Here is a 21,034-nt window from a genome sequence, read left to right as displayed (position 1 = left end):
TGCAGGGATTGGTGGGCTGAAGGGCCTGTTTCTGCGCTGTATCTTTAAATTCAAACTAAATAAGTTTAATGTGCGGGGATCGCTGGTTGGCGCAGACTCGGTGGGCCGAAGGGTCTGTATCTCTAAACGAAACTGAACTAAGATGCTGCATGCCCCGCAGAGTTACTCCATCATTTTATGCCTATCTTCGGTGTAAATTAGCATCTGCAGTTCCTTCCAACACAGAATACGGCAAAGCAGTCGGATAAAACAGCTGAACCGGGATTTGCAGACGACCTCCTCAGTCATACAGGGAAACAAGGATGTTTTACGAGGATGTTTCAGGACTAGAGGGTGTGAGCTATCGGGAGAGGTTGAGCAGGCTGGGTCTCTATTCCATGGAGCGCAGGAGGATGAGGGGAGATCTTACAGAGGGTACACAAAATCATGAAAGGAATAGATCGGGTAGATGCACAGAGTCTTTTACCCAGAGTAGGGTAATCGAGGACCAGAGGACATAGGTTCAAGGTGAAGGGGAAAAGATTTAATAGGAATCGAGGGGTAACTTTTCCACACAGAGGGTGGTGGGTGTATGGAACAAGCTGCCAGAGGAGGTAGTTCAGGCTGGGACTATTCCATCGTTTCAGAAACAGTTGGACAGGTACATGGATAGGACAGGTTTAGGAGGGATATGGACCAAGTGCATGCAAGTGGGACTAGTGTAGCTGGGACATTGTTGGCCGGTGTGGGCAAGTTGGGCCGAAGGGCCTGTTTCCACACTGTATCCCTCAATAACAATGTACATCTGTGCTCTCTACGATGACAGTGAGAGGCTGTGCCTCCCTCCTTCATCATTTGACCCCCTCGCCTCGCCCCTCCCTGTATATCAGCCAGACCAAGCGCAGGCTCGGCGATCGCTTCACCCAACACCTCCGCTCAGTCCACCTCAACCTACCTGATCTCCCGGTGGCTCAGCACTTCAACTACCCCCTCCCATTCCAATCCGATCTTTCTGTCCTGGGCCTCCTCCATTGTCAGAGTGAGGCCCAGCGCAAATTGGAGGAGCAGCATCTCATATTTCGCTTGGGCAGCTTACACCCCAGCGGTATGAACATTGACTTCTCTAACTTCAAATAGCCCTTGCTTTCCCTCTCTCTCCACCCCCTCCCCTTCCCAGTTCTCCCACTAGTCTTACTGTCTCCGACTACATTTTATCTCAGTACCGCCCACTCCCCTTACATCAGTCTGAAGAAGGGTCTCGACCCGAAACGTTACCCACTCCCTCTCTCCAGAGATGTTGCCTGTCCGCTGAGTTACTCCAGCTTTTTGCGTCTGTCTTCGATTTAAACCAGCATCTGCAGTCCCTTCCTACACTCCTCAGCTTTTAATCTGCTCTCGAGTGAGCTCTCTTTGTTGAGTGAGCAAAGAGAAGGGTCATAACTGGCAATAAATGCTCAGTGGGAACTCCACTTCAATCTCATTTGACGCCCTCTAATACCCATTTGAATGCTCCAGCTCAGCTGCCGAGCACAGGCAGAGTTTTGGCCGCGTTAACGCACCCGTTCCATGGGATGGGGAAACTCTGATCGACTCGAAGCGCAGACAAAAGGCCAGATTAATTTTTTCCTGATGGAAAGCGGGTTACAGAAAGGCTCAGATTTGGCACCTGGTCTCCAGCACAGTGACAGAGACCCGGCTCTGATCCTGACCTTGGCTACTGCCGGTGTGGCGTTTGCACGTACACATATACACATCACTTCCCTCTGGAAAGCGACTCCGGGCTGTCACAGCCAGGCATTGAAACAGCTTTTTTTCCACTAGTAGCTCTATTCAATAACCAAAAATCATGTCTCGGATCACCTATTCCTTCGCTCCATCCGCTGAGTTTCTCCAGCTTTAAAAACAAATCTATCTATCTAAGGTAGACAAAAAGGATAGATAGACAAAAAGGATAGATAGATAGATAGATAGATAGATAGATAGATAGATAAAAAGGATAGATAGATAGATAGACAAAAAGGATAGACAAAAAGGATAGACAGATAGACAGATAGACAGATAGATAGACAGATAGACAGATAGATATGCAGATGCTGGAAAATCAAAGGTAAACAAAAGTGCTGGAGAAACTCAGCGGGTGCAGCAGCATCTATGGAGCGAAGGAAATAGGCAACGTATCTATCTATCTATCTAACACAAGACAATGTTCTGGAGTAACTCAGTGGGTCAGGCAGCATCTTTGAGTCTGAAGAAGGGACTCTACCCGAAACGTCACCTATCCATGTTCACCAGAGATGTTGCCCGACCTGCTGAGTTACTCCAGCACTTTGTGTCCTTTTGTGTATTAAGCAACATCTGCAGTTGCTCTTTTCTACACAAGTGTGATTTTGCTTACGTACTGCAAGAATTTGACTGCAATGTGTGTAAAAAAAGGAATGTCACTCTACCGAGGCACATTGATAATGAAATGCCGTTGAACCATTGAAATACTCAGCAGGCCAGTCTAGGGGGAAGGGAATTGCTGCAAACTTTGAGGTGTTAAATCTCTTCCCACTGGCGTGGCCTCATCTGACGAGTATTTCCAGCACTTTCTATTTTTGTTCCGACAAACGTCAGCATTAGCTCAGCAAGTGTCGTCACTGATGGGGAGATGTGGTTCAAGGACTTGCAGGCATGAGTGCAGTCAGTCGGAGAGGACACCATACAGTCAGTTGCACCATCTCAAGTGTAGTCTAGAGATACAGATCCACCGAGTCCGCACCGACCAGCGATCCCCGCACACTAAAGCCCCTGTCCCACTTAGGAGACCTAAACAGCAACCTCTGGTGACCTTGCCCGGCACCCAAAAAAAAATCAAGGTCCAGGTGAACTGCAACCTGCTACCACCTCCCACGCACATGTTGAAAACCTTCCTCGACTGTGAAGAAAACCTGGCATTCGACTAGACCTGCGACTAAAAAATTGTCGATTTTTAAAACGACAACCTATTTTTAGTCGAGGCCGGTTTTGAACATGATGAAAAAATAGCAGCAACCTAGATGAAGCCTCGACCACGCGGAAACCACTTTCGACCATTAGGGAGAGTGACCAAAACCTCTGGTGACCTCATGGAAACCTTGGGTGGCGGGCACGGTCACCAGAGGTTGCTGTTTAGGTCCTAAGTGGGACAGGGGCTTAACACTATCCTACACACACTAGGGACACACTAGGACAGCCACGGTGGTGCAGCGGTAGAGTTGCTGCCTTACAGCTCTTGCAGAGCCGGAGACCCGGGTTTGATCCCGACTACGGGCGCTGTCTGTACGGAGTTTGCACGTTCTCCCCGTGACCTGCGTGGGTTTTCTCCGAGATCTTTGGTTTCCTCCCACTCCAAAGATGTACAGGTTTGTAGGTTAATTGGCCTGGTGTATGTGTAAAAATTGTCCCTAGGATAGTGTTAGTGTGCGGGGATCGCTGGTCGGCGCGGACTCGGTGGGCCAAAGGGCCTGTTTCCGCGCTGTATCTCTAAACTAAAATTTTACATTTACACCAAGCCAATTAACTTTATAAACCTGCATGTCTTTGGAGTGTGGGAGGAAACTGGAACTCCCAGAGAAAACCCACGCAGGTCACGGGGAGAACGTGCAAACTCCGTACAGACAGCACCCCTTAGTCAGGATCGAACCCGGGTCTCTGGCGCTGTGAGGCAGCGACTCTACCGCTGCGCTACCGTGCCGTTAACGACAAGGCAAAGGAGCTCATGGGTCCTAGGGGTAAAATGATGCCCTTCGGCCCATCAAATCTACTCCACCATTCGATCATGGCTGATCCATCTTTCATTTCGCAACCCCATTCTCCTGCCTTCCGAGTTCTGAGTTTGAGTAGTTTATTGTCACGTTCTGAGGTACAGTGAAAAGCTTTAGCTGTTTGCTAACCAGTCGGCGGAAACACACAATGTGATTCCAATCGAGCCTTTGCCCCATAACCCCCTGACTAATCCAGAATCTAAAGGGCCTGTCCCACTTGGCGATTTTTTCGGCAACTGCCGGCGTCATTGACTGACGTCACCGAAACATTTGCGGCGTGATGACGGATGGCGCGCGGTGTTTTTTCAGGTGTCGCAACATTTTTTTTTTCGCCGCTGGATTTTGAAACGTTCAAAATCTTTTGGCGACACGGATATGACGCTGACAGTCGCTGAAAAAATCGCCAACCTCTGCTTGAGTTACTCCCAGCACTGTGTCTTCTTATGTAAACCAGCATCTCCAGTTCCTCGTTTCCACTTCATCGATGTTACTGGGAGTCTCTGCCTCCACCAAACGTCTGTTCATTGTGTTCCAGATTGTAACCATTCTCTGCGTGAAAATATTCTTCCTCAGACCGCCTCTCGTGTCTGCAGTTCGTTGTTTTCCGAAAACTACGTGGGTTTTCTCCGGGTGCTCCGGTTTCCTCCCACACTCCAAAGATGTGCAGGTCTGTAGCCATGGTCATTGGCTGTGGTGATACAATTGTAAATTATCCCTAGTGTGTGGGACAGTGTTAGTGTACGGGGTGATCGCTGGTCGGCACGGACCTGGTGGCCCGAAGGGCCTGTTTCCACGCTGTATCTCTAAAGTCCAAATGTGTGCAGTTTGATGATGAGAAATCATAAGGTCATAATTGATAGTAGAATTAGGCCATTCGGCCCATCAAGTCGACTCCTGCTCACCAAATCAAAGAAACCACAAGCCTTAACCTTCAGTCTGAAGGGATCAACCTGAAATATTACCCATCCACATTCTCCAGAGATGCTGCCGGACCCGCTGAGTTACATCTTTGTGTCTTCTTCAGTTTTTCTGACCAATATTGTAGTCGCTTAACAAGGTTACATCCGGCTGCATAAAGTTACATGGGGCTTGGGGTTTGGATCTGAGGCGGATGCCGGAAGGGTCGAGTTTGCATCACGAGTTATTTCCTGATGCTGCAGGGATAGAGGTCATTGTAAAAACCTCCCATTCATTTATTTCATGCAAAATAAACCAGTGCGTCAAATCCTGATGAGCCCATGCCCTAGTTAGCTGCTCCACTTCCTGGGGAAGAGGTGTACTGCAACTTGTCAAGGTCCCCAGTACAGTAAACATTCACCGTAATGGACAATAGACAATAGGTGCAGGAGTAGGCCATTCGGCCCTTCGAGCCAGCACCGCCATTCAATGTGATCATGGCTGATCATCCACAATCAGTACCCTGTTCCTGCCTTCTCCCCATATCCCCTGACTCCACTATCTTTCAGAGCACTATCTAGCTCTCTCTTCAAAGTATCCAGAGGACCTGCCTCCACCGCCCTCTGAGGCGGTGAATTCCACAGACTCACCACTCTCTGTGAGAAAAAGTGTTTCCTCATCTCCATTCTAAATGCCTTACCCCTATTCTTAAACTGTGGCCCCTGGTTCTGGACTCCCCCAACATCGGGTACATGCTTCCTGCCTCTAGCGTGTCCAAAGCCTTAGTAATCTTATATGTTTCAATAAGATTCCCTCTCATCCTTCTAAATTCCAGAGTATACAAGCCCAGCCGCTCCATTCTCTCACCATATGACTGTCCCACCATTCCGGGAATTAACCATGTGAACCTACGCTGCACTCCCTCAATAGCAAGAATGTCCTTCCTCAAATTAGGGGACCAAAACTGCACACAATACTCCAGGTGTGGTCTCACTAGGGCTCTGTACAACTGCAGAAGGACCTCTTTGCTCCTATACTCAACTCCTCTTGTTATGAAGGCCAACATGCCATTCACTTTCTTCACTGCCTGCTGTACCTGCATGCTTACTTTCATTGCCTGATGAACAAGGACCCCCAGATCCCGTTGTACTTCCCTTTTCCCAACTTGACACCATCTAGATAATAATCTGCCTTCCTGTTTTTGCTACCAAAGTGGATAACCTCACATTTATCCACATTAAACTGCATCTGCCATGCATCTGTCCACTCACCCAACCTGTCCAAGTCACCCTGCATTCTCATAGCATTCTCCTCACAGTTCACACTGCCACCCAGCTTTGTGTCATCTGCAAATTTGCTAATGTTACTTTGAATTCCTTCATCTAAATCATTGATGTACATTGTAAATGGCTGCGGTCCCAGCACCGAGCCTTGCGGTACCCCACTAGTCACTGCCTGCCATTCTGAAAGGGACCAGTTAATCCCTACTCTTTGTTTCCTGTCTGCCAACCAATTTTCTATGCCTGTCAGCACTCTACCCCCAATACCATGTGCCCTAATTTTGCCCACTAATCTCCTATGTGGGACCTTATCGAATGCTTTCTGAAAGTCCAGGTACACTACATCCACTGGCTCTCCCTTGTCCATTTTCCCAGTTACATCCTCAAAAAATTCCAGAAGATTAGTCAAGCATGATTTCCCCTTCGTAAATCCATGCTGACTCAGAGCAATCCTGCTATCCAAAAGTGCCGCTATTTCATCTTTTATAGAAACATAGAAAATTGGTGCAGGAGTAGGCCATTCGGCCCTTCGAGCCTGCACCGCCATTCAATATGATCTTGGCTGATCATCCAACTCGGTATGATTGACTCCAGCATCTTCCCCACCACAGATGTCAGGCTAACTGGTCTATAATTCCCTGTCTTCTCTCTCCTGCCTTTCTTAAAAAGTAGGATAACATTAGCTACCCTCCAATCCACAGGAACTGATCCTGAATCTATAGAACATTGGAAAATTATCACCAATGCATCCACGATTTCTAGAGCCACTTCCTTAAGTACCCTGGGATGCAGACCATCAGGCCCTGGGGATTTATCAGCCTTCAGTCCCATCAGTCCACCCAACACCATTTCCTGCCTAATGTGAGTTCCTCTGTCACCCCAGATCCTCTGGCCACTAGTACATCAGGAAGGTTGACCACAAGGTGGTGTCCATTATCACAGTTTGTCTACTATAACCAAATAAAGCCTGAATAGAGTGGATGTGGAGAGGATGTTTCCACTGGTGGGAGAGTCTAGGACTAAAAGTCATAGCCACAGAATGAAAGGGCATTCCTTTAGGAAAGAGATGAGGAGGAATTTCTTTAGTCAGAGGGTGGTGAATCTGTGGGATTCTTTGCCACAGAAGACTGTAGAGGCCAAGTCCATGGATATTTTTAAGCCAGAGATAGATAGATTCTTGAGTATGGGTGCTTGTCTGTACAGAGGTGTCAGGGTTGATGGGGAGACTTTATCGGGTTGGGACCCTTCTTCAGACGTCACCCATTTCTTCTCTCCAGAGATGCTGCCTGTCCCGCTGAGTTACTCCAGCTTTTTGTGTCTATCGTCAGTTTAAACCAGCATCTGCAGTTCCTTCTTACACATGCTTGTCTGTACGTTCTCCCCGTGGGTTTTCTCATCCAAAGATGTACAGGTTTATAGGTTAATTGGCTTGGTATAAATATACATTGTCCCTTGTGTGTGTGGGGGATGTGTGGCACTTTTGTCTACCTTCGCTTTTTCCAGCATCTGCAGTTCCTTCTTAAACACACACACACACACACACACACAGCCATACCAATGATCGCAGCCCTAGGAGAAGCTTCGTCCAATTCCTGCGGCAACCCACCTGAAGGCTTCGAGCACAGTTTGTTCGGATAGATGTGGAGCCACTTTTGCGAACGCCCTCTTAAAATCCTCCACTGTCAAAAAACTACGACCTGAGAGAAAAAGCAGCAATAGTAAAATATCGACATTCGTTCAAATATTTAGCGTCTTTATTGATTAATCGAAAGGAACAGCGTGGAAACAAGCCCTTCAGCCCACAGAGTCCACTCCAAACATCGATCGCCCGTTCACACTCGTTCCATGCTAGCCCACTTTCACATCCACTCCCTACACACTAGGGGGCAATTTACAGAGCGCCAATTAACCTACAAACCCGCACGTCTTTGGGATGTGGGAGGAAACCCGAGCTCCCGGAGGGAACCCACTCGGTCATAGGATGGACTTGCAAACTCCACATAGACAGCACCCATTTAACATGTCAGTTTTTTTTCCTGAGAGATTAGGATCGAACCCGGTCTCTGGTGCTTTGAGGCAACAACAGATGTACCAGCTGCAGACTGTGTTCGTGGAGCAGTTCTGTGCGCTGTCTAAGTGTCTGTGACACAGTGACACAATGTGGCACAGCGGGAGAGTTGCTGCCTCACAGCGCCAGACACCCGGTTACGATCATGACCACGGGTCCTGGCTGTGTGGAGTTTGCACGCTCTCCCTGTGACCTGCGCGGGTTTTCTCGGAGTGCTCTTGCATCCTCCCGCCTTCCCTGTAAATTGTCCCCAGTGTGTATGCAGTCACGGTGGCGCAGCGGTAGAGTTGCTGCCTTACAGCAAAATGCAGTGCTAGAGACCCGGGTTCGATCCTGACTACGGGTGCTGTCTGTACGGAGTTTGTACTAACGTTCTCCCCGTGAACTGCGTGGGTTTCTCCAAGATCTTCGGTTTCCTCCCACACTCCAAAGACGTACAGGTTTGTAAGTCAATTGGCTTGATTAATTGGCTAGATAAAATGTTAAAATATTGTCCAGTGCTGAGTGATATAGTATGCTCAGCGTACTATATCCAGATCCAGATCTAGAACTAGTGTACGGGGTGATTGTCGGTCGGCATGGACTCAGTGGGCCGAAGGGCCTGGTTCTACACTGTATCTCTAAGTCATTGGACCTGTATCTCACCGTACTGGTGCTTACAACAATAAGCTCGACTTGACTTGAAACTGGTACCTAGAGTCCCAGCGCCTCCACAGATGCCGCCTGACCCGCTGAGTTCCTCCAGCACTTTGTGTTTTACTCAAGTATCTCGGGTTTGTGGGTTGATTGGCCTCGGTAAAATTACCCCGAGTGTGTAAGGAGAGGATATGTGAACGAGAGATCGATGGTCGGCGCGGACTCGATGGGCCGAAGGGCCCCGTTTCCAAACTGCACCTCTAAAACTAAATTATCAATTTCGTTGAAATTCATCTGATTCAATTCTCAACTTATGATCGGCACGGTGGCGCAGCGGTAGAGTTGCTGCCTTACAGCGCCAGAGACCCGGGTTCGATCCTGACTACGAGTACTGCACGTACGGAGTTTGTACGTTCTCCCCGTGACCTTGTGGGTTTTCTCCGCATGCTCCAAAGACGTGCAGGTTTGTAGGTTGATGGGCTTCTGTAAATTGTCCCTAGTGCGTAGGCTTACAAGGTTAATTCCCGGGATGGCGGGATCGTCATATGCTGAGAGAATGGAGCGGCTGGGCTTGTACACTCTGGAGTTTAGAAGGATGAGAGGAGATCTTATTGAAACATATAAGATTGTTATGGGTTTGGACACGCTAGAGGCAGGAAACATGTTCCCGATGTTGGGGGAGTCCAGAACCAGGGGCCACAGTTTAAGAATAAGCGGTAAGCCATTTAGAACGGAGACGAGGAAACACTTTTTCTCACAGAGAGTTGTGAGTCTGTGGAATTCTCTGCATTAGAGGGTGGTGGAGGCCGGTTCTCTGGATACTTTCAAGAGAGAGCTAGATAGGGCTCTTAAAGATAGCGGAGTCAGGGGATATGGGGAGAAGGCAGGAATGGGGTACTGATTGGGGATGATCAGCCATGATCACATTGAATGGCGGTGCTGGCTCGAAGGGCCAAATGGCCTACTCCTGCACCTATTGTCTATTGACAGAGCTAGTGGTGATTGCTGGTCGGCGCGGACTCGGTGGGCCGAAGGCCCTGTTTACTCAGGGTAAAGTCTAAATTGGTGGAACCAATGACTGGTATTAGGAATGTGTGTGAAGGAACTGCAGATGCTGGTTTACACCGAAGATAGGCACAAAATGCTGGAGCATTAGCATAAACAGCAACTGCTTGATCAGGTGCAAAAACACCTACAGTGGACATCAAACGCCGAGAAGATCTGCCTTGATTCTTCATATGGGTCCATGGCTGCCAGCTTGCTGCACATGAGGCTTGTGAACTGGTCCAGAGGCAAGCCTAGAAACGGAAGAACACACAGCCAGTGAGCCACATTACTGCCAACTCAAGAATGATCCCAGGAATGAATGGGTTAACCTACGATGAGCATTTGCTGGCACTGGGCCTGTACTCGCTGGAGTTTAGAAGAATGAGCGGGGGCCTCATTGAAAGATACAGAATCGTGAAAGGCTTGGATAGAGTGGATGCGGAGAGGATGTTTCCACTAGTGGGGGAGTCTAGGACCAGAGGTCACAGCCATAGAATTAAAGGACGTTCTTTTAGGAGACAATTCTTTAGTCAGAGGGTGGCGAATCTGTGGAATTCTTTGCCATGGAAGGCTGTGGAGGACAAGTCAGTGGATATTTTTAAGGCAGAGATAGATAGATTCTTGATTAGTACAGGTGAAAGGGGTTACGGGGAGAAGGCAGGAGAATGGGGTTGGGAGGGAGAGATAGATCAGCCATGATTGAATGGTGGAGGAGACTCGATGGCCCGAAAGGCCTAATTCTACTCGTATTCCTTATTCTTTGCCATTTACTCTCCCACAGTTCCAAAAATATTCGCCCAAGTCAGTCACACAGCACGGAAACAGGCCCTTCGGCCCAGCTCGTCCATGCCGACCAAGATGCCCCATCCAAGCTAGTCCCATTTGCCCTGCACATCAACATTAAACCATAGACACAAAGGGCTAGAGTAGCAAAGTGCGAGTCAGGCAGCATCTGTGGAAAAATGGAGGGGTGATGTTTCGGGTCCGAACCCTTCTTCAGACTGATGCCATTTTTAGACTCAATACCATTAAACTTTCACATGCAATGGAGGAAAGGAGCTGCCTTTCAGCTGAAAAAAATCAAACCAAACCAAGTCTTTCCACAAGAAATCTGTAACATTCATTTTATTAGAACGCAATGGATCTTGTAACTCAGATGCGGAAGCTGAGTTTAGAAGAATGGGGGGGGGGGGGGGGGGGGGAACCTCATTGAGACATACAGAATAGTGAAAGGCCTGGTTGGAGTGGATGTGGAGAGGATGTTTCCACTGGTGGGAGAGTCATAGCCTCAGAATTAAAGGACGTTCTATTCGGAAGGAGATGGGGAGAAATGTCTTTAGTCAGAGGGTGGTGAATCTGTGGAGGAAGGGGGGAGGAGTTGTACCATTTGATCGCCACAGGGAAGAAGGATCTCCTGTGTCGTTCTGTCCTGCAAACAACAGAAAATCTCTCCATTGATGCTGCCCGACCTTCTGAGCTACTCTGGCATTTAGTGTCTTTTAAATTTGTTCTTCTCATCAAGATGAAGGATTAAGCAGAACTGACCTGGCAAATGGTTGTCCTCCGGCACTGAAGTCATCAGCATGTCCGTCTCCATCTGTAACAGGTAGAACAGGCTCACTGAAGTCAGGAGACAAGTGCTTAATTTTCATTTGTACAAAAACTGAACAATGAAGTTCTTACAGGCAGCAACGCAACAGGTTTGCAATTACTTCACTCAATGGATAACACAATAAACAAACAGAATAAAGTTCAATAGATTAAAAAAATATATATATATTGGTACTAAACAAAAGAAAAACCCGAAAGAACAGGTTTAAAATCGCAAAGTCTGAAGATGGGTCCCATCCCAAAACGTCACCTATCCATGTTCTCCACAGATGCTGCCTGACCCGCTGAGTTACTCCAGCGCTCTGTGAAACGTCACCTCTCCATGTTCTCCAGAGATGCTGCCTGACCCGCTGGAATGTTTTGAGGATGTAACTAGGAAAATGGACAAGGGAGAGCCAGTGGATGTAGTGGACCTAGACTTTCAGAAAGCATTTGATAAGGTCCCACATAAGAGTTTAGTGGGCCAAATTAGAGCACATGGCATTGGGGGGGGGTAGGGTGCTGATGTGGATAGAAAATTGGTTGGCAGACAGGAAACAAAGAGTAGGGATTAACGGGTCCCTTTCAGAATGGCAGGCAGTGACTAGTGGGGTACCGCAAGGCTCGGTGCTGGGACCGCTGCTATTTACAAAATACATCAATGATTCAGATGAAGGGATTCAAAGTAACATTAGCAAATTTGCAAATGACACAAAGCTGGGTGAACTGTGAGGAGGATGCTATGAATGGCGGTGCTGGCTCGAAGGGCCGAATGGCCTACACCTGCACCTATTGTCCATTGTTACTCCAGCGCTCTGTCAAACGTCACCCATCCATGTTCTCCAGAGATGCTGCCTGACCCGCTGAGTTACTCCAGCACTCTGTGTCTATCTTCAGTATAAACCAGCATCTGCAGCTCCTCCCTAAACACTTTCAGCTTTTATTTCAGACTTCCAGCATCTGTCATTATATTTAATTTCCCCTCCATCTCCTTTCCAAGTGCATAAAATTCTCTCTAGAACGCTTCGACCAATTAATAGATTTCATCCCATTTGGGTAATGCATTTCAGATCATTCCTCACTGTGTTAAAAAAGTATTGTTTTTCCTTTTGAAAGTTATCTTGTAATTATCTGCATAGTTTATTGTCACATGTTCACAGGTACAGTGAAAAGCTAGTAAGAAAGAACTGCAGATGCCAGTAAAATCGAAGGTAGACACAAAATGCTGCAGTAGCTCAGCGGGTGAGGCAGCATGTCTGGAGAAATGGGTGACCTTTCGGGTCGAGATCCGAAACGTCACCCATTCCTTCTCTCCAGAGATGCTGCCTCACCCGCTGGGTTACTCCAGCATTTTGTCTCTACAGTGAAAAGCTTGTTTTTGTTGCGTGCTGACCAGTCAGCGGAAAGACGAGACACAAAGAGCTGGAGTAACTCAGCGAGTCAGACAGCATCTCTGAAGAAAAGTGCCGAGACCCTTCTTATTTCTTTTCTCCAGAAGTGCGGTCTGATCCGCTGAGTTACTCCAGCTTTTATGTGTCTATCTTCGGTTTATACCAGCATCTGCAGTTCCTTCTTACACACAGGGGAAAGATAATACATGATTACAATCGAGCCGTCCACAGTGCACAGATACATGATAAAGGGAATAACGTTTAGTGCAAGATAAAGCCAGTAAAGTCCGATCAAAGATAGTCCAAGGGTCTCCAATGAGGAATCTACAGGAACCTACCAAACTTGGGTGGGAGTTATGCCCCTCTCCCACTCGCCGATTTTTTTAGGTGACTGCCAGCGACTAGGCTGTCGCCACATGGTTGCCGGGGTGTCAAAACTTTTCGGCGACAGTCGACGACCATGGGCTTGTCATAGCTTGACTTCTCCTGACGTAGGTGCTGTCATAGGTTGACACCAGGATGTTGTATATTGTCGCTGTCTCTGTCTCTTTCTCTGTCTGTGGCAGTGTGCGAGTGTGTGAGTGTGTACGTCAGCCTCCACACTCCTGCAGCCTGCGTCTGAGCGGTGTGTGCACGTGTGCTAATGTGTGTGAGCCTCCGCCCTCTTGCAGCAGGTGAGTGTAAGTCCACGTGTGTGTGAACCTCCACCTCCAGAATAAGGGGTAAGCCATTTAGAACTGAAACGAGGAAACACATTTTCTCACAGAGAGTGGTGAGTCTGTGGAATTCTCTGCCTCAGAGGGCGGTGGAGGCAGGTTCTCTGGATGCTTTCAAGAGAGAGCTAGATAGGGCTCTTAAAGATAGCGGAGTCAGGGGATATGGGGAGAAGGCAGGAACGGAGTACTGATTGTGGATGATCAGCCATGATCACATTGAATGGTGGTGCTGGCTCGAAGGGCCGAATGGCCTACTCCTGCACCTATTGTCTCTATTGTCACCAGGATGAAGTAGGTTGTCGCCGGTGCTGACTTCAGTGAGTTCCATTGTCGTAGTTGCTGGCAGTCGCCTAAAAAAAAAAATGCATAGTGGGATAGGCCTTTAGGTCATTTGTGATTCAATGGGACTTTTGTTGTAAAGAAGATAACACTGCCCTCTGCTGTCTCAAGTTGGCTGCAGCCCAGTATAAAAGCAGCTGACCAGTGTCCTCTGCTGACGAACCATGGAACATAGGCCTTGTTTAGTTTAGTTTCGAGATAGTGTGTAAACAGGCCCTTTGGCCCACCAAGTCCGCGCCGACCAGCGATCCCCGCACACTAACAATTTACTTCATACACTTGGGACAATTTGCAATTTTAGCGAAGCCAGTCAACATACAAACTTGTGCGTCTTTGGAGTGTGAGAGGAAACCGGAGAAAACCCACACAGGTCACGGGGAAAACGTACAAACTCCGTATAGACAGCACCCGTAGTCAGGATCGAACCTGGGTCTCTGGCGCTGTAAGGCAGCAACTCTTCCGCTGTGCCATCCGATTACAACACATAATAACATAATATAAACTACTGACCAATAAAGATCAAAACATAAATTGCTGGAGGAACTCAGAGGGTCAGGCAGCACCCGTGGAGGGAAACATAGAAAATAGGTGCAGGAGTAGGCCATTCGGCCCTTCGATCCTGCACCGCCATTCTAAATTCTAGCGAGTACAAGCCGAGTCTATCCAGTCTTTCTTCATATGAAAGTGCTGACATCCCAGGAATCAGTCTGGTGAACCTTCTCTGTACTCCCTCTATGGCAAGAATGTCCTTCCTCAGATTAGGAGACCAAAACTGTATGCAATACTCCAGCTGTGGTCTCACCAAGACCCTGTACAACTGCAGTAGAACCTCCCTGCTCCTATACTCAAATCCTTTTGCTAACATACCACTCGCTTTCTTCACTGCCTGCTGCACCTGCATGCCTACTTTCAATGACTGGTGTTCCATGACACCCAGTTCTCGTTGCATCTCCCCTTTTCCTAATCGGCCACCATTCAGATAATAGTCTACTTTCCTGTTTTTGCCACCAAAGTGGATAACCTCACATTTATCCACATTATACTGCATCTGCCATGCATTTGCCCACTCACCCAGCCCTCCAAGTCCCTCCACAGATGTTGTCCGATCGTCTGAGTTCCTCCAGCAGTTTGTGTTTTGCTCAGGATTTCAGCATCCACTATCTCTTATGTGACCAATAAGGATGATGTGTTGGTTTTCACAGTCAGTGATTGAGGGCTATTTGCCACAAGACAGTCATAGAGTCATACAGCGTGAACACAGGCCCTTTGGCCCAACCTGTCCCATCTACACTAGTCTCACCTACCTGCATTTGGCCCATATCCCTCTAAACCTGTCATAAGGAAGAGGAGTAGAATTAGGCCATTCAGCCCATTAAGTCTACTCCGCCATTCAATCATGGCTGATCTATATCTCCCTCCTAACCCCATTCTCCTGCCTTCTCCCCATAACATCCGACACCCGTACTAATCAAGAACCTATCCATGTACCTGTGTAATTGTTTCATAAACAGTGTGATAGCCCCTGCCTCAACTACCTCCTCTGGTAGCTCGTTCCATACACCCACGCCCTTTTTAATGAAAAATGTACCCCTCAAATTCCCATTAAATCTTTCTCCTCTCGCCTTAATCCCATGCCCTCTGGTTCTCGATTCTCCTACTCTGGGCAAACGAGACCAAGTCTATCCAATCTATTCCTCTCGTGATTTTGTACACCTTTAAATGCGCTCAAAGGAATAGAGTCCCAGCCTGCTCAACCTCTGCCTATGGTTCAGAGTCACTCGAGTCCTGGCAACATCCTCGTAAATCTTCTCTGTACCCTTCTGCACCATTCTGAAGAAGGGTCTCGACCCGAAACGTCACCCATTCCTTCTCTCCAGAGATGCTGACCTGTCCCGCTGAGTTACTCCAGCGTTTTGTGTCTATCTTCTCTGTACCCTTTCAGGCCTGACAATATCTTCCCAAAAACACAGTGCCCAGAACTGAACACAATACTCTAAATGCGGTCTCACCAATGTCTTCTTCCTCTTGCGTATGGCGTGCACAGCCTACAGTTGTAGGACAACTTGTTATATTTCATCTTATTTGATAGTGCAGGTTGATTGCATTCGTTGAAACAGGGCGGACCACGTGAAGGTTGCAATCTCCCACCCCACCAATGTCTTATACAATTGCAACATGACCTCCCAACTTCCATACTCAAACTTCAACACTTGACACTCTTTCTCAAGTCTAGTCACTGGATCTGTATCCAGCAGAGGGATTACGGAGCTTTACATTAGAGCAGTGCTTCTTAAACTGGTGAATGGTTCACCCAAGGGCAAATGAAATTATTTTGGGGTGAATGAAACTAGAGGGGTGAATGACGAAATTTATTCAGATAGTTATATATTTTTTCTATACTTAAAAAAGGCATTGCCATTAAAGTGGTTAGTAAACTCTTATTGGTTTTAAAGGCAGCCGAGCTGGAAATTTGATGTTTTTTTTCTTTCTATGTTTTTCTAATTTCAAAGTAGCAGGATATTTCCCAAATTTACTGCAATATAACCTTTATTGGGAGACCATGGTTTTTTTAGCTAGTTTTTCAAATCCCGAAAGGGCAGGATGGGGCTGAAGCCCAGTGTTTGGACGTTGGGATGGTTTTGTTGTCATTCTAATATAATGATTTTCCAACTCCAGTGGTAAATAAACTTTTTTATTTTTTTCCAGTTTTCAATAATAATAATAATAATAATAATAATAAACAATAGGTGCAGGAGTAGGCCATTCGGCCCTTCGTGCCAGCACCGCCATTCACAGTGATCATGGCTGATCATCCACAATCAGTACCCCGTTCCTGCCTTCTCCCCATATCCCCTGACTCCGCTATCTTTAGGAGCTCTATCCAACTCTCTCTTGAAAGTTTCCAGAGATTTGACCTCCACTGCCTTCTGAGACGGAGAATTCCACAGATTCACAACACTCTGTGTGAAAAGGTTTTTCCTCATCTCCATTCTAAATGGTTTACCACTTATTCTTAAACTGTGGCCCCTGGTTCTGGACTCCCCCAACATCGGGAACCACCACCATTCAAGACCCAACCAAAACACAAGGTATCAATTGATATTCCACCCCAATCCCATCCTTCCCCACATCCCTCCCTTACCTCAGGTCCTCTCCCTCTCCCCCATTTTATAACCCAGACCATAGCTCATCCATTGCTTTACTTATTTTTAGGATGTTCAAAAAGTTGAATAAATTAAACACTTAAGAAATTAGTTAATTTATGATTTTTTGCTCTTGTGACAAAATAAATGATCTATAAAATTATACACTAGGGAGAATAAGACGAAAAATACCAAAAAAACATAAGAAAATTTAGTCGAGTGTGAATGAAGTTTTGTGATAAAGACACTGAAATAGTTTTAGAAGCACTGGATTAGTCACAGAAACAGGCCCTTCGGCCCAGCATGTCCATGCTGACCAAGATGCCCCATCTACACTAGTTCCACTTGCCCACATTTGGTCAACATCACTCTAAACCTTTCCTATCCATTTAACCTATCAAAGTATCTTTTAAATGTTGTTATAGTACCTGCCTCAACTACGTCCTCTGGAGGTACTTTAACTCCCCTTCCCATTCCCACACTGACCCTTTCTGTCCTGGGCCTCCTCCACTGTCAGAGTGAGGCTCAGCGCAAATTGGAGGATCAGCACCTCATATTTTGCCTGGGCAGTTCACACCTTCACATGTTTTTCACACAGAGAGTTGTGAGTCTGTGGAATTCTCTGCCTCAGAGGGCGGTGGAGGCCGGCTCCCTGGATACTTTCAAGCGAGAGCTAGATAGGGCTCTTAAAAATAGCGGAGTCAGGGGATATGGGGAGAAGGTAGGAACGGGGTACTGATTGGGGATGATCAGCCATGATCACATTGAATGGCGGTGCTGGCTCAAAGTGCCGAATGGCCTACTCCTGCACCTGTTGTCTATAATAATAATAATAATGGATGGGATTTATATAGCGCCTTTCTAGAATACTCAAGGCGCTTTACATCGCATTATTCATTCACTCCTCAGTCACACTCGGTGGTGGTGAGCTACTGTAGCCACAGCTGCCCTGGGGCAGACTGACGGAAACGTGGCTGCTAATCTGCCCTAAGGCCCCTCCGACCACCACCAATCACTCACACACATTCACACACAGGCAAAGGTGGGTGAAGTGTCTTGCCCAAGGACACAACGACAGTTTGCACTCCAAGCGGGATTCGAACCGGCTACCTTCCGGTCGCCAGCCGAACACTTAGCCCATTGTGCCATCTGTCGTCCTGAAACATTGTCTATGAACATTGATTTCTGTAACTTCAGGTAACCCTTGCCCCCCCCCCCCCAATTCTCTCTCTCTGTCCCTCCCCCACCCTAGTCGTCGTACTAGTTTTACCATCGTCCTGTTGATGGGCTGGTCTTATGGAGGTATATAACATCATGAGGGAAATAGATAAGGTGAATGCATAGAGTATTTTTCCCCAGGATGTGGGAATCGAGAATCAGTGGACGTAGGTTTAAGGTGGGAGGGAAAAGATTTGATAGGAACCCGAGGGGAAATATTTTAACACTGAGTTGGGGGGTATATAGAATGAATGAATGTGTTTATTGGCCAAGTATTCACATACAAGGAATTTGCCTTGGTGCTCCGCCCGCAAGTGACAACGTGACATACAGTGACAGTTAGGAATGACACATAAAAAATTAATAATAAAACATTATTGATTAAACATGTGAATTAAACAAAATAACAGAGCAAAAGGAGGCAACAGATTTTTGGTTATTGAGTAGAGCTACGACTCATGAAAAAAAGCTGTTTTTATGTCTGGCTGTGGCAGCTTTGACAGTCTGGAGTCACCTTCCAGAGGGAAGTGATTCAAAGAGTTTGTGGCCAGGGTGAGAGGGGTCAGAGATGAGAATGAGGAAATAATTGAGATACAATATTTAAAAGACATTTGGACTGGTACATGGATAGAAACATTTTGGACTGATATGGGCCAAATGCGATCAAATGAAACTGTCTCTATAACTTATCTTCTATCCCTCAGCCAACAATAGACCATTGGCTACACCTTTCCTTCAACATTGTTGCTTTCTACATATCTTCCATTCATTTGTCCCAAATACAGTCTATATCTCTCATTTCACTTTTTCTCAGTCTATTGAAGGGTCTCGACCTGAAACATCACCTATTCCTTCTCTCCAGAGATACTGCCTGTCCTGCTGAGTTACTCCAGCATTTTGTGTTTAACTTTAGAAACAAGAAAGATCATTATGTGAAAGGTTTTTTAATTTTTTTTAATTTAAAAAAAAATTAAAACGTGCAGGAAGGAACTGCAGATGCTGGTTTAAACCAAAGATAGACACAAAATGCTGGAGTAACTCAGCGGGACAGGCAGCATCGCTGGAGAGAAGGAATGGGCGATGTTTCAGGTAGAGACCCTTCTTCAGCTTCTAATTTGCGAGTTCGACACATTTGGACATGGAGTCTGAAGAAGGGTCTCGACCCGAAATGTCACCCATTTCTTCTCTCCAGAGATGCTGCCTGTCCCGCTAAGTTATAGACAACAGGTGCAGGAGTAGGCCATTCGGCCCTTCGAGCCAGCACCACCATTCAATGCGGTTATGGCTGATCATCCCCAATCAGTACCCTGTTCCTGTCTTCTCCCCATATCCCCTGACTCCGCTATCTGAAAGAGTCCTATCTAGCTCTCTCTTGAAAGTATCCAGAGAACCGGCCTCCACCGCCCTCTGAGGCAGAGAATTCCACAGACTCACAACTCTCTGTGAGAAAAAGTGTTTCCTCGTCTCCGTTCTAAATGGCTTACTCCTTATTCTTAAACTGTGGCCCCTGGTTCTGGACTCCCCCAACATCGGGAGCATATTTCCTGCCTCTAGCATGTCCAAACCCTTAATAATCTTATATGTTTCAATAAGAATCCTCTCAACCTTCTAAACTCCAGAGTATACAAGCCCAGCCGCTCCATTCTCTCAACATATCACAGTCCCGCCATCCCGGGAATTAACCTGGTGAACCTACTGCACTCCCTCAATAGCAAGAATGTCCTTCCTCAAATGAGGGGACATACTCCAGCATTTTGTGTCTTTTTAAAAAATTTAGAAACACCAGCTTTCACCGGAGATTGCCTGTAAAGTGCAGCGCGGTTACCTTCGACGGCTTGTATCCAAACATCGACACCACGGCGACTTTCAGGTCCTCCCTGCTCAGGTATCCGCTCCGACTCGAATCACACTCCCGAAAAACCTGGGAACGGGAAAGCAAAAGCGATTGTCAACTCGAGGAAACCTCTCTCTCCCCTTGCTTTCATTGCAATGTTTAGGGTAACTTTTGAAGGCTTGCTTGGATCAAGGATGAACCCAGTTTTACAGATCTTCATAATTTCCAGGAACAGAATTAGCCCCATCAAGTCTACTCCACCATTCAATCATGGCTGATCTATCTTTCCCTCTCAACCCCATTCTTCTACCTTCTCCCTATAACCCGACACCCTTATTAATCAAGAATCTGTCAAACTCTGCTTTAGAAATATCCGAAGGTATACAAAAATGCTGGAGAAACTAAGTGGGTGAGGCAGTATCTATGGAGTGAAGGAAATAGGCAACGTTTCGGGTCAAGACCCTTCTTCAATGACTTGGCCTCTGTGATGATGAATTCCGCAGATTCGTCACCCTCTGATTCAAGAAATTCCTCCTCTTCTCCTTTCTAAGGTGTGTCCTTTAATTCTGTGTTCTCCTTCACCCAAAGCAAAGGGTCAGGGAGGGAGGAGAGAAGGAGCAAGCGAGGGGGGAAAGAGAAAGAAGGGGCGGAGGAGGGGGGAGGAAGGAGGTGGGGTGGGGGAGGGCGTGGGGAGAGGGGAGAGGGAGGAGGAAGGGCAATGGAATGAAGGAGGCCAGGGGGGAAAGGGAGGGATGGCAGGAATGAAGGAAAGAGGTAAGGGGGAAAAGGGATGGATGGAATGATCCCTCTTCACACTGTGTTTTTGATTTTCTGTTTTTGGATTGAATCCTGTTTTTAATTTGTGTCTCTGTGATGTCCTTATTGTTATATTCCGATTATATGTTTACTATGTAAGGTGTCCTTGAGATTTTGTATGAAAGGCGCCCATTAAATATAAAATTTATTATTATTATTATTATCACCTACCGCGGCACAGCGGCTCTTCTCCGAGTCGGTGACTCGCCTCTGCTCCCGGGGCTGTGGATACATGGGTGGAACGTGGAGACTGTATCCAGTCAGGGGCAACAATGTATCCGCCGGACACACAGTG

The 21,034-nt window shown here is 47.0% G+C and overlaps 1 protein-coding gene across 1 annotated transcript in view; it reads right to left on the bottom strand.

The window, feature by feature from the left end:
- The window catches only part of efcab11 (EF-hand calcium binding domain 11), a 75,457-nt gene extending 54,429 nt beyond the window's left edge, over positions 1–21,028 (bottom strand). The window contains exons 1-5 of the mRNA XM_033027550.1: positions 20,911–21,028; positions 19,915–20,010; positions 11,238–11,289; positions 9,842–9,943; positions 7,548–7,638 (exon numbers count right to left, since the gene is read on the bottom strand). Of these exons, the coding sequence (XP_032883441.1) occupies positions 7,548–7,638; positions 9,842–9,943; positions 11,238–11,289; positions 19,915–20,010; positions 20,911–20,973 (404 nt within the window). The 5' untranslated portion in view covers positions 20,974–21,028. The remainder of the gene's footprint in view (positions 1–7,547; positions 7,639–9,841; positions 9,944–11,237; positions 11,290–19,914; positions 20,011–20,910) is intronic.
- Positions 21,029–21,034: the final 6 nt, after the last annotated feature.

Source organism: Amblyraja radiata, chromosome 9, assembly GCF_010909765.2.
Source record: "Amblyraja radiata isolate CabotCenter1 chromosome 9, sAmbRad1.1.pri, whole genome shotgun sequence".
In the NCBI taxonomy this organism is placed as follows: domain Eukaryota; kingdom Metazoa; phylum Chordata; class Chondrichthyes; order Rajiformes; family Rajidae; genus Amblyraja; species Amblyraja radiata.
Note: the sequence above shows the minus strand (reverse complement) of the source record. Positions and strands in the feature narration are given on the sequence as shown.